The following is a 13,919-nucleotide window of genomic DNA, read 5'->3' as shown; positions in this document are numbered from 1 at the left end:
GTCCCTAGCTTCTGTTATGAAAGACTCTTGGGAAGGGATACTTCTTTGTATTTTGAGGGCTATGCATAAAATCTGGGTGTTTTTCTCAGTTCTGGCCCACACTCCATTACACAGTTTAATGACTGTATTAAATTCTCAAGTGAAGCCTTAAGATAAAGAGCAGCTGATGATATTTATTCACCTTTCAAGTTCTTTAGTTGCTGACATCACTGCAGCATGCTGGCTTTCTTTACTGAGAGGTACTTATAATATCTAAAGACTTGTTAATGAAACTATAGTCTAGAAGTAAGTAACAGATAGTCTGCCTAACTGGAGAAGCAACGTGTCACTGTGGAGAAAGCATCAGATGGGATAAAGGAGACTCAGTGCCCGTTCCTGGCTGTGTCAGTCTGGGAAAGTTATTTTATCTCCTATAAAGTGAGAGGATTAGCCTTGATGACGTCTACGATTGTTTTCAACCACAATTTAAAATATGTTCTATGACTCAGTGGCTTCTGAGAAATGCCCTTCCAGTGTGAGATATAGCACTGGAGAGTCAGGCTGTATGACTGTGCCCAGAGAGCTCTTCTAAGTGATTCAGAATCCCACAGTTCTGCATTTGTATGGAGGGGTTGGTCTACTTGTGAAATTAGTGCCCATTACCAGTCAACCCAACAGTACACCCCAGACATTTTAAACTAGGGAGTATAATAACACCTTGTGTCATTTTAGGTAAGAACATTGCCTCATGCCACAGTAACCACTTAAATACAGAGAGACATCCATTAGGCCAAGTAAATATAACCTGGCTATTTTTTTCCTACTTTCCCCAAAATTCAATCCTCTGATTTTTTATTAGTGCTTCTATTTTAAACATCTGGCTTGCCTTTCCCATTGTCTCTGTCTATGCTAGAGTTTCTCCACCTCAGCACTGTTGGCATTTTAGGCTACGTAGTTCTTTGTTGTGGGGTGGGGTGGGATCCTGTGTCTTATAGGATGGTTAGCAGCACCTCTAATTGCTAGCTGTCAGTAAAGTGCCACCATCCCCAATATGACAACCAGAAATGTCTCCGGACATTGACAGAAGTTTCTGAGGGGGTGAAATCACTCTGGGTTGAGAACCACGAGTCTAGGTTTAATCTTTTTTTTAAATTTATTTTTAATCTGTTTTTTATTTTGATTCCGAGTTTTCTTTCTTAGACATAAGACCAGTGTTATATCCTGAAGTGCCCAGAAAGTATTAACTCTGTTGTTATCATTCTCAATGTTATTAAGATCTTTCATTTATATAAGATTTCACAATTTATTGTTTCCACCCACATTATCCGGTGGACATTAATGCATGGCAGCTCATTGTCTGTAACAAATTAGAAGAGAGAAGCATCTTTTCTGTGACTCTCTCCATGTCCCTTTTTCACTGTGTTTGGAATCTTGCATGTTTGACAAAAGAGGTCTTGCCATGAGGAAGATGTATTTAGGACAAGTCAGGCATTTTGTAAATGAAATCTAGCTTGGTGTTTTCAAAAGACATAAAAGAAGAGTTGCTTACTCAACTTGAAATGATACTCTTCTCCTCTCAATCTCTGCTGGCAGGATCTATATATCTCCGAGTATGTACACAGGACCACACATCTACAACTATATATGAACAGGTGGCTTCAAAGAAGTCTGAGCCCTATGACCCTTTAAAAGGGTTCTGAAATCTGCAATCTTCAGCCTAAACTGGACTGCTGGCATTTTATCACGCTGCACTAAGTGAAACCAGATGGCATGCCTGAGAAAGATAAATGAACTCGTCCCCCAACATTTTCACCTCCTTCCTAACCCTCTTACCTGCTTAAGGATTTCAGCGGCTGTTTCATGTGAACAATCAAATATCACATAGAACTCCTTGCCTTTCTTCATCTCCTTGAGTAAAGGCTTGGCATCTTTATTCCCAGATGGCAGCTGGCGGATTTTGATTTTAATGTTATATCTGGAGGGAGCTTTGATGAGCTCTTGCAGACGAATGAGACCTAGAAAATGACATTCAATCATTCAACAAATTGTTCTGTCCAAAGTATTTGCTTATTGCCATTTATAGGCAAACTCATATAATTCCCAAAATGTATCAAGAGGCCATCTACCTAAAGGTTACATTATTGACTTCTCATTAGTCATTCCTCTTTCTATGAAATTCCTCTTTCTATATGGATTATACTGTATTTTCCTTTTGTGGGTATGTGTTGCTGGAAGCACAATTCTCCCAAGAGGATTCTGAATTTTTTAGAATGCAACTGTCCTCTCCAGCTTTCACCACAAATCTTTAACAAATCAAGTCAATACTGTAAAACTTTTGTAAACAAAAAGTTGTTTGAAGTTTCCAAAGATTCTTTTTGAAATGGGTAACACCCATTCACTTTAGAGAAAACCGATTGAACACTAGAATTTCTTGGGGTTATAAACTTCTGTAAACCTTTCAGCAAGTATTTATATATAACATACTCTTTACCAGCTAATTGGTTGGACTGTTCTATATAGTCTTCCAGTTCCTGCCATATAAGCTATTTATAAATGGCTTATTGTATTTTCTTTCTAATATAATTGAACATCGTATGGGAAAATAATTTCTTGATTTAAAAGAAAAGACAATAGAATTTTAGAAGATTATGATAATAAGGGCAGAAACAAATTCTTTAAAAATACACTATTTGTAAATTGTAGGAAAGTATATACAGCCAACTAACTTGATGAAGAATGTTTAATTCACCACAAATATGAATCCACCGAACTGCACCATTTTTTTAATAAAAGTGCTTTAATAGGGCAAGACCAATAACTATATGAAGCCTCCATCTTATTTCCCCTAATATTAACTGGTGTTCACTACACTGCATGATGTTGGCTCTTACTCAAGGACTACCATTGGAAAATTGAATGCTTTTTATTACACAGTCTGTGCCTTCAGGATGTGTCAGCTTCAAGTAATAAATAGGAAATATTAAGCTTTATCACTATTCAGATAGAAATTGTGGTATGCACTGTGCAAGACACAACATGGATGCCAGCTTCCTCTGGACTTGATGCACTTCTTTTGTTTTCTTGCTTTATTTATTTAGTTATTTGTTTTCCCTAGAAGCTACATTTTTGTGTCTAAGATGTTATAAGATTCCTCTGTACCTTGGGTAGTTGTGGTCCTGAGTACAGTAAATTTGTAAGCTACTCTTCAGAGTCAAATGGACCAGAGCAAGGAAGGAAGGAGTTGTAGAATCGTATCAAGATTTAGTGCTCATTATCTTTTAAAAATATATTTATTTTATTTTTGGCTACACTGGGTCTTTGTTGCTGCATGCGGGCTTTTCTCTAGTTGAGGTGAGCAGGGGCTACTCTTCGTTGCGGTGTGCGGGCTTCTCATTGCGGTGGCTTCTCTTGTTGCAGAGCACGGGCTCTAGGCGTGTGGGCTGTAGAGCACAGGCTCAGTAGTTGGGGCGCCCGGGCTTAGTTGCTCCACGGCATGTGGGATCTTACTGGACTAGGGCTTGAACCCGTGTCCCCTGCATTGGCAGGTGGATTCTTAACCACTGCACCACCAGGGAAGCCCTCATTATCCTTTTTAATTTCTTTAACATAAAAATAGAAATTGTTAGAATGATAGACTTCCTGGGTTCTTGCTTCTTTTCAAATCAACCAATGTGGCTGAAGGTTCCCAAGCACCAGTGAGTCACTTGTCCTCTTACTTCCAGAATCACTTGTCCTGAGCAACTGATGAGTCCTAATGGAAGAAAACTGAGCACATGGATTTGTGTATTTGTTAATCCTAACAATAACCCTATGAAGCAAAGGTTATCATCTTCATAATTTCAAGTAAGAAAACCAAGGCTTGGAACAATTAAGTAACTTACTCAGGGTTACAAAGATAGGAGGAGCTATGGATTCAGATTGCTTGTGAGTCTAGCACTCAGTCTTTCCATGTCACCATCATGTCTTACAATAAAAATTGTTGGTGCTTGAGGGACCAGATATAGCTTTGGATTATTTGATAAGAGAGGTAAAAAGTAGAAAGAGGTACCCATTCTCCTTTCTTCTTTACTCCAGGCTGCTTGTGAGTCTCTCTTGTTTTTATTGTTTGTTTGTTTTTTCCTATCGCCCTCCTGCTTTTCAATCACTTCCTTTTTTTTTTTGAGCATGACCACAAGGGAGATCAACGTAGCCTTTAAATAAAATGGGAAAAGTATTTAAGAAGTACATTTCATATGCTGCAATGAACTGCTCTTTTGTTCTTTACTAAATGGAATGGCAATCTTGAAGTTCATCTTCCTATCATGAAGACTTAGATGCATGTTAATGGAACTTAAAGTTGAATATATTCTCTCCCTTCGTTCATTCATTTTTACAGGAAAACATTTTCTGGATGTTCACTCCATGCCAAGTCCCATCCATGTTAAGGGCTGGAAATACAACATGAACACATCTTGCTTTAAGGTCCGCACAGCCAACAGAAGGAGTTCATCCCATCGAATCTTGTATTATACATGGGGCATCACTTATTACTTAATTTGATAAACTATGACCTGAGGCTGACAGGGGCTGGAGCAATTTGCTCAAGATTGTGTAAGGCTATTAAGTGGCAGATCCAGAGTTTAAAGCTAGGTCCACCTCTGACTCCCCAAGCTAGGGCTCTTTTCATCAAATCAGTGGCTCCTCCTGACTTTGAGATTTAAGATCAACTAACTAACTGACTGAGTTACTAACTAACTATATAAATAAATATCTGCATAAATAGAGAAAAAAATTAAAAAATTTGGACCAGCATAAAACATTCAGCCTTTATTTGGCAAATGAAGCTGTTAATAAACAGGTTCCCTCCTCAAAAAAAGTAACTGAGAGCTTTCACAATTGTTTCACAACAGAAATGTATTTTAATACCAATAGAGGAGAAAAGAGAACTCAGTACAAAAGATTAGTTTTAATTGGACTAAATTTACCTTTCAGAAAAACTCACTACTAAGCCCTAATTTTCTCATTTTGTCCATGTGCAGGTGAACGTGCCTCAGGAAAGGAGATCAGCAGATTTAAAGATTACAGACCGAAGATGTAGAAAGAACAAAGAGCAAGAAACAGGGAGGTTTACGTTTCTCTTCCGAAGCAATTGTTTGCTTAAAAAAAGGCTTGCTGCCTTCATTAGCAAACATCACAGAATTTACAATTAGAAAGGCTTTTTAGTCCACAGGAGACAAATTTTAGAGAAAGCTTTCCCTTTTATTTTCATTTTACAACAATCCATCAATCCAGCAATCCATTACACTTCATTGTAAAAAGTTAAAACTTGTCTTTAAACAAGTCATTACCTCAGGGAAAGAAAATTGATGTAGGCACAATTCCTAACTTTGCTAATGGCCCTCCTGTGTGTGGATGTCAGCCCTGCCAGAGTGACCCAGTGCTTCTAAGATGGGATTCCAATTGCAGAGAATGGTAAGGGTGCGTGCAAACCTGGCAACGATGACGGATTTTCTAGTCCACTGCAGGAGAGACACTTTAAAAATGAAATGCAGAAAAGGAGACAACTAAACAAAGTGAATAGAGGTATATTCTACAGTAAAACTGGTATGGACTCTTCAAAAATATGAAGGTCATGAAAGACAAGGGAAAGCCAGACTGCTTTAGACCAAAGGAGACTAAAACGACCTGACATCTAAATGCAGTGAGTGATCCTGGATACAAAAAAACTGCAATTGAGACAATTAGGGAAACTAGAATATCATATATATATATATAGACATTAATATTGATATAGATGTTAAAAACTGTATCCGTGTTAAGTTTCCTGTGTTTGATAACTGTAGTGCAGTTATAAAAAGGAAGGTACTTGTTCTTAGGAAATATACACTAATGTATTTAGAGGTAAAATGGTCATGCTGTCTGTCACTTACTTTCAAATCAACAATACTACTACTTGTTGTGTTGTTGTTATACTGAGAGATGTATAGGGCATTAAAGCAAATGTGGCCAAATGATGACAACTGCTGAACTTAGATGCAGGATGTACAGGAGTTCATTATACATTTCTTGCCATTTTTCTCTAAGTTCAAATATTTCTTAATAAAAAGACAAAACATGAGCCTCCTTCCTCCACTCGCACCTTTAGTAATGCAATTGGGAACTGCACCTTTGGTTTGAAAAGTGCTTGAGAAGAAGGAGCCTGTTTATTTCACATGAGTTTGATCTGGGCTCTGCATGTAGAGATAACATTCAAGAGTGCTCAAATTCTACACTCTTTCTTTGGCCATCTATCTACTCTGTGCACTCAGATATGACACAGAAATGTGCTGATTTTTATGCACGTAGACTCTGGGAACAGGTGGAGCATATGGAGGAGAAAAAAAGAACATGCTATTTCCAGTAGCTGTTTAAATTTTTCCCTGTCTTCTCCTTAAATAATAATAAACTTTGCTATTTGCATTGCCCCTTCTTATGAAGTATCCCTACATGTCTTATAAATAGCTCTGTAAACCTCAGAATATACCTCTGAGGTGGATATGTGTCAGTGCCGTTTTACAGTAAGGAAAGTGAGGCACATTGAGGTTAATTGTTTGGATTGGCCTTGAAAATGAGTTACAGAAGCAAGAAATTGGAAGAGACCTTAAAGGTCAAGCCCTTACTTGATGCATGAATTCCTGCTACACAGCTGCTGCTGAACACCTCTTGGTTCGAGAAATTCTCTACCTCACTTTTTGCAACTCAACCAATTTCTGGACAGTTTTAGTTATATTTAATGAGCAGCAGTTCAAAAGAAAAGTACCTAGGTTTTCTTGAGTCTTAGTCCAATTCCCTTTTCATTGTACCACAACAGTGGATTTGATGTCATAAAAATGAATGTAATAAACCACTGGGACCCAAAGATAAGATCGCACATTTTAAATGTTAATTTCATCTTCATTTGAACTTGGAAACATGCAAAATGGCATTTCACAAACCTGTTGGTATATTAATGTATCCAAATCTAATAGGATTTTTAAGGGATCTATATACCCTCCAGAGGGGAGGAAAAAAAATCAGAACTGAGAAAAGGAGATGGGTAAGTGAGTGAATTACCTGGGGAAATATAGCACTTTTAAGTGCAGATCTCCATATATACGATTTTTCAAAAGTGCATCAAAAAAGGCTAAAGACTTCCCAAAAGAAAAATTATGTTCCTTGATTTCAAAGAACCTCATAGAAGAATCTAGTCAAAATATTTGAGATTAACTATGTTGCATTTAGCTCTACCAGTATGTTTTGGTCCTAAATTCTGGCCAATATCAATGGTAGCTAAAAATAATAAACCACCATGAAATATCTAAAAAATGATTTCCTGAGCAGAACTCTGAACATTTGATAGGGTTCTGGTCAGGGGACTGGAGTGGGTAAATAGGAAGGGTAAAAAAGAGTAAGGGCAGAAGAAAGGGAACTATAATATATTATCTTGTTGGTGCTGAGTGCCAAGGACTTTCCATTCTCCAACTATTTCAGGTAGAATTTTGGGAGGGCATGTGGTAGAGGGTTTTGGCTAGTATGAGTCATCATAACAACACAGAGGTGTGAATTATGATTGCTAAGGTGAAACGATTCACTTATTCTTTTACTTGGCACTGATTGTTTACATTTTGGCTTAATCACCTATGTCAAAATGTTTAATTTTCTTCAAGTCTAAATTTTAGGGCTCTGTCAAGATTATTGGTTCTGAACAATATATTCTTTCTATTTTCTATGGGCAAATGAAGGAAAATATAATAAGCATAACAAATCTAAGTCACTATTTAAATATAGCCCAAAGAGTAGCTATTGCACTTATTTACAGGGCAGTTGAGCATATTAAATGAGTTAATTATATAAAATAACTATAACAATGTATGGCAATCAGTCAGCACTTCAAGAATTTAGTTATTGTGATTTTTGTGGTTGTCATTTTTCTTGGGTTTTCTTTCTGGATTTAATGTTTCTTTCAATCACTGACATTTTTCTGTATATTAATCTTATCTCAAATGAATCCACATTGTAAAGCTTTGAGACTATGTTTTTTTGTGTGTGTGTGGTACACGGGCCTCTCACTGTTGTGGCCTCTCCCGTTGTGGAGCACAGGCTCCAGACATGCAGGCTCAGCGGCCATGGCTCACGGGCCCAGCCGCTCCACGGCATGTGGGATCTTCCCGGACCGGGGCACGAACCCGTGTCCCCTGCATCGGCAAGCGGACTCTCAACCACTGCGCCACCAGGGAAGCCCGAGAGACTATGTTTTAAGTAAGTGACAGATAATAGTTCTTTATGGTAGGTTGCATTTTATAAATCTCATGGCTCTGGTGTGTTGAGAAAAATGATTTAAGGCAACAGTGGATGAAAAAATCCCTCTTAAGTACTATGTGTTATGAACACATCTGGTTGGAACTCATTTCTCTGATGGCCTCATCTATTCCCATGTACATGCTGAGGACCCTCAATTTTGTATCTCCAGCCTACACCACATTCCTGAACTCTAGAGTCATATATTAACTGCCTACTCATTGCCTCTTTTTGGATATCTAGTAGACATTGCAAAATCAAACTTAACATATTCATGACTGAACTCTTGATAGCCTTATTTCTCCAAGCTATGTCCATTTATCCATTTCCCCATCTCAGGCAATGGCAACTCCATCCTTTGGCTCAGGTCAAAAAGCTTAGGGTCATCTTTGACTCCTCTATTTTTCTCACCCAGCCTCTACCCCTCAGAGAATTATTCCAGCTCAATATCAAAATATTTCCAGAATCTGACCATTTCTTACTCCTCTGTTACTATCGCCTTCATCTCTTGCCTTGATTTCTCTAATAGCCTCCAATTTTATGCTTCCCTCTCTATGACATTTTATTAATACAAGGGCCAGAGTGATCTTTTTATGGTATAAATCTGATCATGTCACTCCTCTTCTGAAAACTCTCCAATGTCTTCCCATTTCATGAGGAACCAAAGCTCTTCCAATAATCTACAAAGCCCTCCATGATCATGAAGGCCCTCCTCTCTGACCCCACTACCCTTCCCCTCTCAGTCTGATACAACCACACTGGCTTCCTTGTTTGTTGTAAATAAAGGTTTATTGGAACACAACACACCTGTTCATTTATATTTTGCCTGTGGCTGTGTTCTTGCTACCTCAGCAGAGTGGGATAGTTGTGAGCAAGATGCTATGGCCCATGAAGCTTAAGCTATATAGTATGTAACCCTTCTGAGAGAAAGGCTTCCTGGTCCCTGTCCTACAAAATTAGCTATGACTACATTTCACTAAGGTTAGCCTTGAGAAAGCAGAAACTGTTGAATATTCTCCACACTGCATTTGGTGCTCAGCTTCTCAGCCCTTTCTGAAGTGTGTGAAGGGATAGAAGCCAGGCTTCCACCAGGGGTCTAATGAAGCAGAGGGGATGAGCAATGAGCAGTGATTTTGCATTGCCTAGGGTCACCTCTGAATGAGGGAGTCAGAGAGAAGTAGGTGACTGATGGGAAGAATATCCAGGCACCAGAGAGAGAGATGAAGTGAGGCAAAACTCCCTCCGGCAGTTCTCTAGGGTCTTTCTACATTTGTTCTTCCAGAGGACAGAATTCTGCCTGCTAGCATTTAGTGATTTGGGTTTTGTCCTTAGAGACATGCACAGTGATCCCATTGACTTCAATGGGAGTCAAGGACCATTTAGTACCTTAGACATCTGCACTGGCTTCAGGTTATTTCACAAACTCCTAAACAAATCCCAATAAAATGTTCTTTAATGGGTAGTTAATTTTGGTGTAAGGGCAGGTGCTGAGGACACCTAAGTCCTTTATTTTCCTTCAGGTTTACTAAGTTTTCTTTTTATGACTTGATAATTTCTTCAACCAAAACCCTCAGTCAAGCAGTATTAACCCACTCATAGTCAAAAGATGTCTTCTTTTATTGATCTCAGTTGACCTGTTTACTCTCTGGGTTCCAATTTAATGGCTCAATTGATTATTCATTTACATTTTTAATGTCTTTGGGAGTAAAATCATTTTAACATGAATTGTCTCTAACTTAATGGGCAAAATACAGACTCATTTGGATTTTCAATTTCAGCAAGTATATATTGAGCAACTGAGTTCAGATGAGCTTAACAGGAATGAAAGGAGATTTCCGTTTCTTGTAAAAGGTAATAGAGATGATAGTTCGAATTTCCTCTTATGCAAAATAGCTGTCAACTATGCGTGCTCACTTGAAATCAAAAGGGTGGTTAGGACATCAAATTTTATGTTATCCTTTTGAAAATTATAATTTTTCTAAATACAATTATGCTCACACCTTTAGTTGAACTCTTTCTTAAATTAAATCCAGATGCCTCAATATTATTCATTGATTTGTTTTTCTTTTAGATGGCCCAGCATTGCTGGAAACGGTAGAAATAGTGAGAGAAAATTATGCTATAGAGTGTACTACATAATGAGAAATAGTATTATTTTATTAACTCATTTGATTCTCTATTTACAAAGGTAGACAACATGGAAGGCCTTACCATACCTATATATAATATAATATATATCTTAAGGCTCTTTAACTATACTTATGGAGTTCTTTTGATAATATATTTTCTTCCTTCACAGCAAGCAAGTGAAGCTCTAAAAATATGACTGCCTGTGGCTTATCCTTCCCAGTAGGACTGTTTTGAATATAATATTTATAAATTATATATACAATCACCTACCTTCACTTCTTTCTCAAATGAGATGAGGTATAAGAAAATACAGAAATGTATAATTCCAACCACAATAGTCACTTTTATCTGACAGTTTAAAATGGAACGAGAATTTAGTGCCAAACAGAGGAGGCTCACTATTCATCCCCTGAGGAACAGTAAATGCTAGTGCTTGGTGGAAATGAGTGAAAAAAATGAAATATTATTAAAAAGTTCAAAAGTGCTTTGCTTTGTTAATTTTCAATGATGATTTTATTAGTCTTATTACCAAATGTGTAGATTAAGGAAAGGAGCTAATTTCAATTCTTGAAGAAAAAATATTCAGAAAGTAAACAGTACTGTGTTAGGTAGCAGATTATAAAAATAAAAAGATAAAATTCCAACTTTTTGGAATTCCTAGTCTCAAAAACATTTAAGCAGATAATTGAATCATGTGATGTAATGCTTATATTTACAATGTGCTACTAACTCCTAATGTCGTCTCAGTGAGCTTTAAAAAGAAATGATATTTGAGCGTGATCATGGAGAATGAGGGAGCTTATCACCTTGGGGGTTATGTGGAGGATTATACAAAGTGAGGGGCCAGCCTCAGAAAGAGTAGGGATGGACTTGGGGGTATTTAAAAGTGATGTAACAGTACAGGGATGTAAAGCAGCTGGTGCCTGGGTTAATGGAGATGAAAATGGTTAGATGGTGAAGAGCTTTAAATTAGAATTGGACTTTCCTATGTGGACAATGAAGAGTCACTGGAAGAATTTAACTGAATAAAAGGGGTCCGGAACTCCAACAAACCTCAAAATGTAAACAGGAGACAAAGGGGGAAGGCGCCAGTGAGAGAAACTTCAAATGGGAGAGAGTCAGAGAAATGTCTAGTGAAACGCTGAGCACCCCATGTCTGTCCTTCTTCCTAAAATAAGCAGGCAGAACAAAGCAAGCTTCACTAAGGGCTCATTACTGGGGTTCTTAGTCCTTATCCCATGAAATGGTCAGATTTTATTGATACAATCTCTAATATTATCCCTTTGTGTATGTACTTCAGAAACTTTTCAAGGCATTTATGTAGCTACTTATTGAATTGGAATCATACTTCATGGTCAATTTCAAACTTTCTCTGCATTATTTAAGAATGGAGTCGTGGTCAGTCTTAACAGAGTTGGATACATTAAATTACATCTTTAATATTCAGATTGGATTACAACATATATTATAAGGTGATATTTCTTTTTAAAAAGTGCCTTAAGTTTGATGATGAAAGGGTCATCAGAAAGGGTCAACTCACCAAAAGGAAAATAAATTAGCTACACATGGCATTTCCCAATTAGAATATTCAATTAGCTTCATATAAAAGAACATATTCATACACTCTGCCTGATGAGTCAAAGGCCTGTAGCAAATTCTGGTTCCCTTTTTCCAGACCAGACATGGCCATGTGAGGGCTTGTGTGAGTCCCATACCTGTGCTGTCTTCATACACCACGGTCACTGTTTTCCAGTTGTAGTAGAGGACCAGATCCAGGACTGCCCTGCTGATAGCTGCATAATCTGGGTAGAGGTTGACGTAAAACAAGTCTTTGTTGTCCACTGAAGGGTGTTTCCAGCGAGTCTGTATATGTGGAACTTCGAGAGCATTGCAAATAGACTGCACAGCACTGACAGAGGAGCTATGGGAAGGGCCAAAGAGAGCAGCCACACCAAGCGCCAGCTGGTCACATGCTGATGTCCACAGACAAGGAGGGGGTGGAGAGGGAAAGCAGGGAAGAGAGGAGAGAAAGAGAGAGTTCTGTGAATTTAATCTTCCCTTTCATGGTTCCTCCTTATTTTCGCTATTGGAAACTATTATCCACTCTCCATCTGTATGCTGAGGAAATATGCTTCATCCAACTTCCAATATCCCGGAGATACTAAATATTAGAGATGTAAATGGAGAAATGATTAGCACCACATCACAAGGCTAATTCCCTGCAAACAAAAATGAGTTGTTGGTCTCACTTCATTACTGTTTCTTTTTTTCTTTTTAATTTGGTCATGCCAGGCGGCATGTAGGATCTTAGTTCCCCAACTAGGGATCGAACCCGCAGCCCCTGCATTGGAAGCATTGAGTCTTAAACCACTGGACTGCTGGGGAAGTCCTCACTTCATTACTTTTAATCAAATGGAGTCTAAATCTCTTGCTTGGTGTGGTGTTACCCAGAAGAACTCAGAGCTATTCTTTAAGCCATTTGCCAAATGAATGTCATATAAATCAAGTTCTGTCATCTGGCAATGTGTCAATGAAGGTATTAATGGGTCAGAGAATTCAAAAGACTCTCTGGGTGGCTGCAGAGTACTTTAGTTCCAGTCCTTCCTAAAACTCAGAAAGGAGGTCCAGGGTATTGAAAAATTGCTAAAGAATGTTAAGTGATACTGATAGCTAATTAATTATATAATAATAGATTAGCATAGCTTAAAGGGATCTCAGAAGACATTTTCTCCAACCCACTAATGTCATAGGCAATGCAGTGAGTCAGGGCCACTGGACAATGGCAGAACTGACTAGAGCCCAGGGACCCAGCTCAAGGACAGTCTTCTTTCTATTTCAATAACAGCCAACATGTAGCCAAACAAAATCAAGTAGATATGTACATAAAAATTAATTTTTAACATTTATTTATTTTTTGCATTATATGATTATATACACATTGAGATAATTTAGAATATTGAAAAGTGTAAGGAAGAAAAAAGGTCCTGAAATTCCATCATTGGGATAATATCTATTCAAAGTTTGGTGTTCTGATTTATTAAAAAATTGAACACGATATAGATAAAGTTGGAGACATTGCTTCCTGTATTTAACACTAAGTTTAATGCTAAAAGCACAACATTTCCCCTAAGTCATCACAACTTCTGCAAAAGTATATTTTTAGTGTCATAGAATAGCCTAATCCATGAGTATGTCATTACTTATTTAACTAGTCCTATGATACTGAATATTTAAGCTGCTCCTAATTTTTGGTTATTATAAGTAATATTATAAACACTTGTCTTAGTTCTTATATTTTTCTCTAAATTTTACAGTATTTTCTTTGAGTAGATTGAAATCTGTCATTAAAGGGTATTGATATTTTTAAGTCACTTGATACATATAAACCAAATTGCCTTCCAGAAATGTTGGGAAAGATTATCTTCTATAACAATGTAAAATAGTGCCTACTCATTTTATGCAGGCATAACTTTATGCTGGCATTAAATATAAATGTAAAAACATTTCAAATTTAC

At 37.6% G+C, this 13,919-nt stretch overlaps 1 protein-coding gene across 12 annotated transcripts in view; it reads right to left on the bottom strand.

Annotated features, from left to right (window-relative positions):
• Positions 1-13,919, bottom strand: part of GRIK1 (glutamate ionotropic receptor kainate type subunit 1) — a gene marked incomplete at both ends in the record, with an annotated part of 439,442 nt that overhangs the window by 150,746 nt on the left and 274,777 nt on the right. For 9 of the 12 annotated variants that reach the window (XM_081234197.1, XM_081234202.1, XM_081234201.1 and 6 more), the window contains 2 exons: positions 1,813-1,994; positions 12,120-12,377. In XM_081234197.1, the coding sequence (XP_081090323.1) occupies positions 1,813-1,994; positions 12,120-12,377 (440 nt within the window). The remainder of the gene's footprint in view (positions 1-1,812; positions 1,995-12,119; positions 12,378-13,919) is intronic. The other 3 variants (XM_081234198.1, XM_081234200.1, XM_081234199.1) reach the window with 1 other exon arrangement.

Source organism: Mesoplodon bidens (genome assembly GCF_964165515.1).
Source record: "Mesoplodon bidens genome assembly, chromosome: 5".
Classification (NCBI taxonomy): domain Eukaryota; kingdom Metazoa; phylum Chordata; class Mammalia; order Artiodactyla; family Ziphiidae; genus Mesoplodon; species Mesoplodon bidens.
This window is presented reverse-complemented; position numbering and strand designations above follow the sequence as displayed.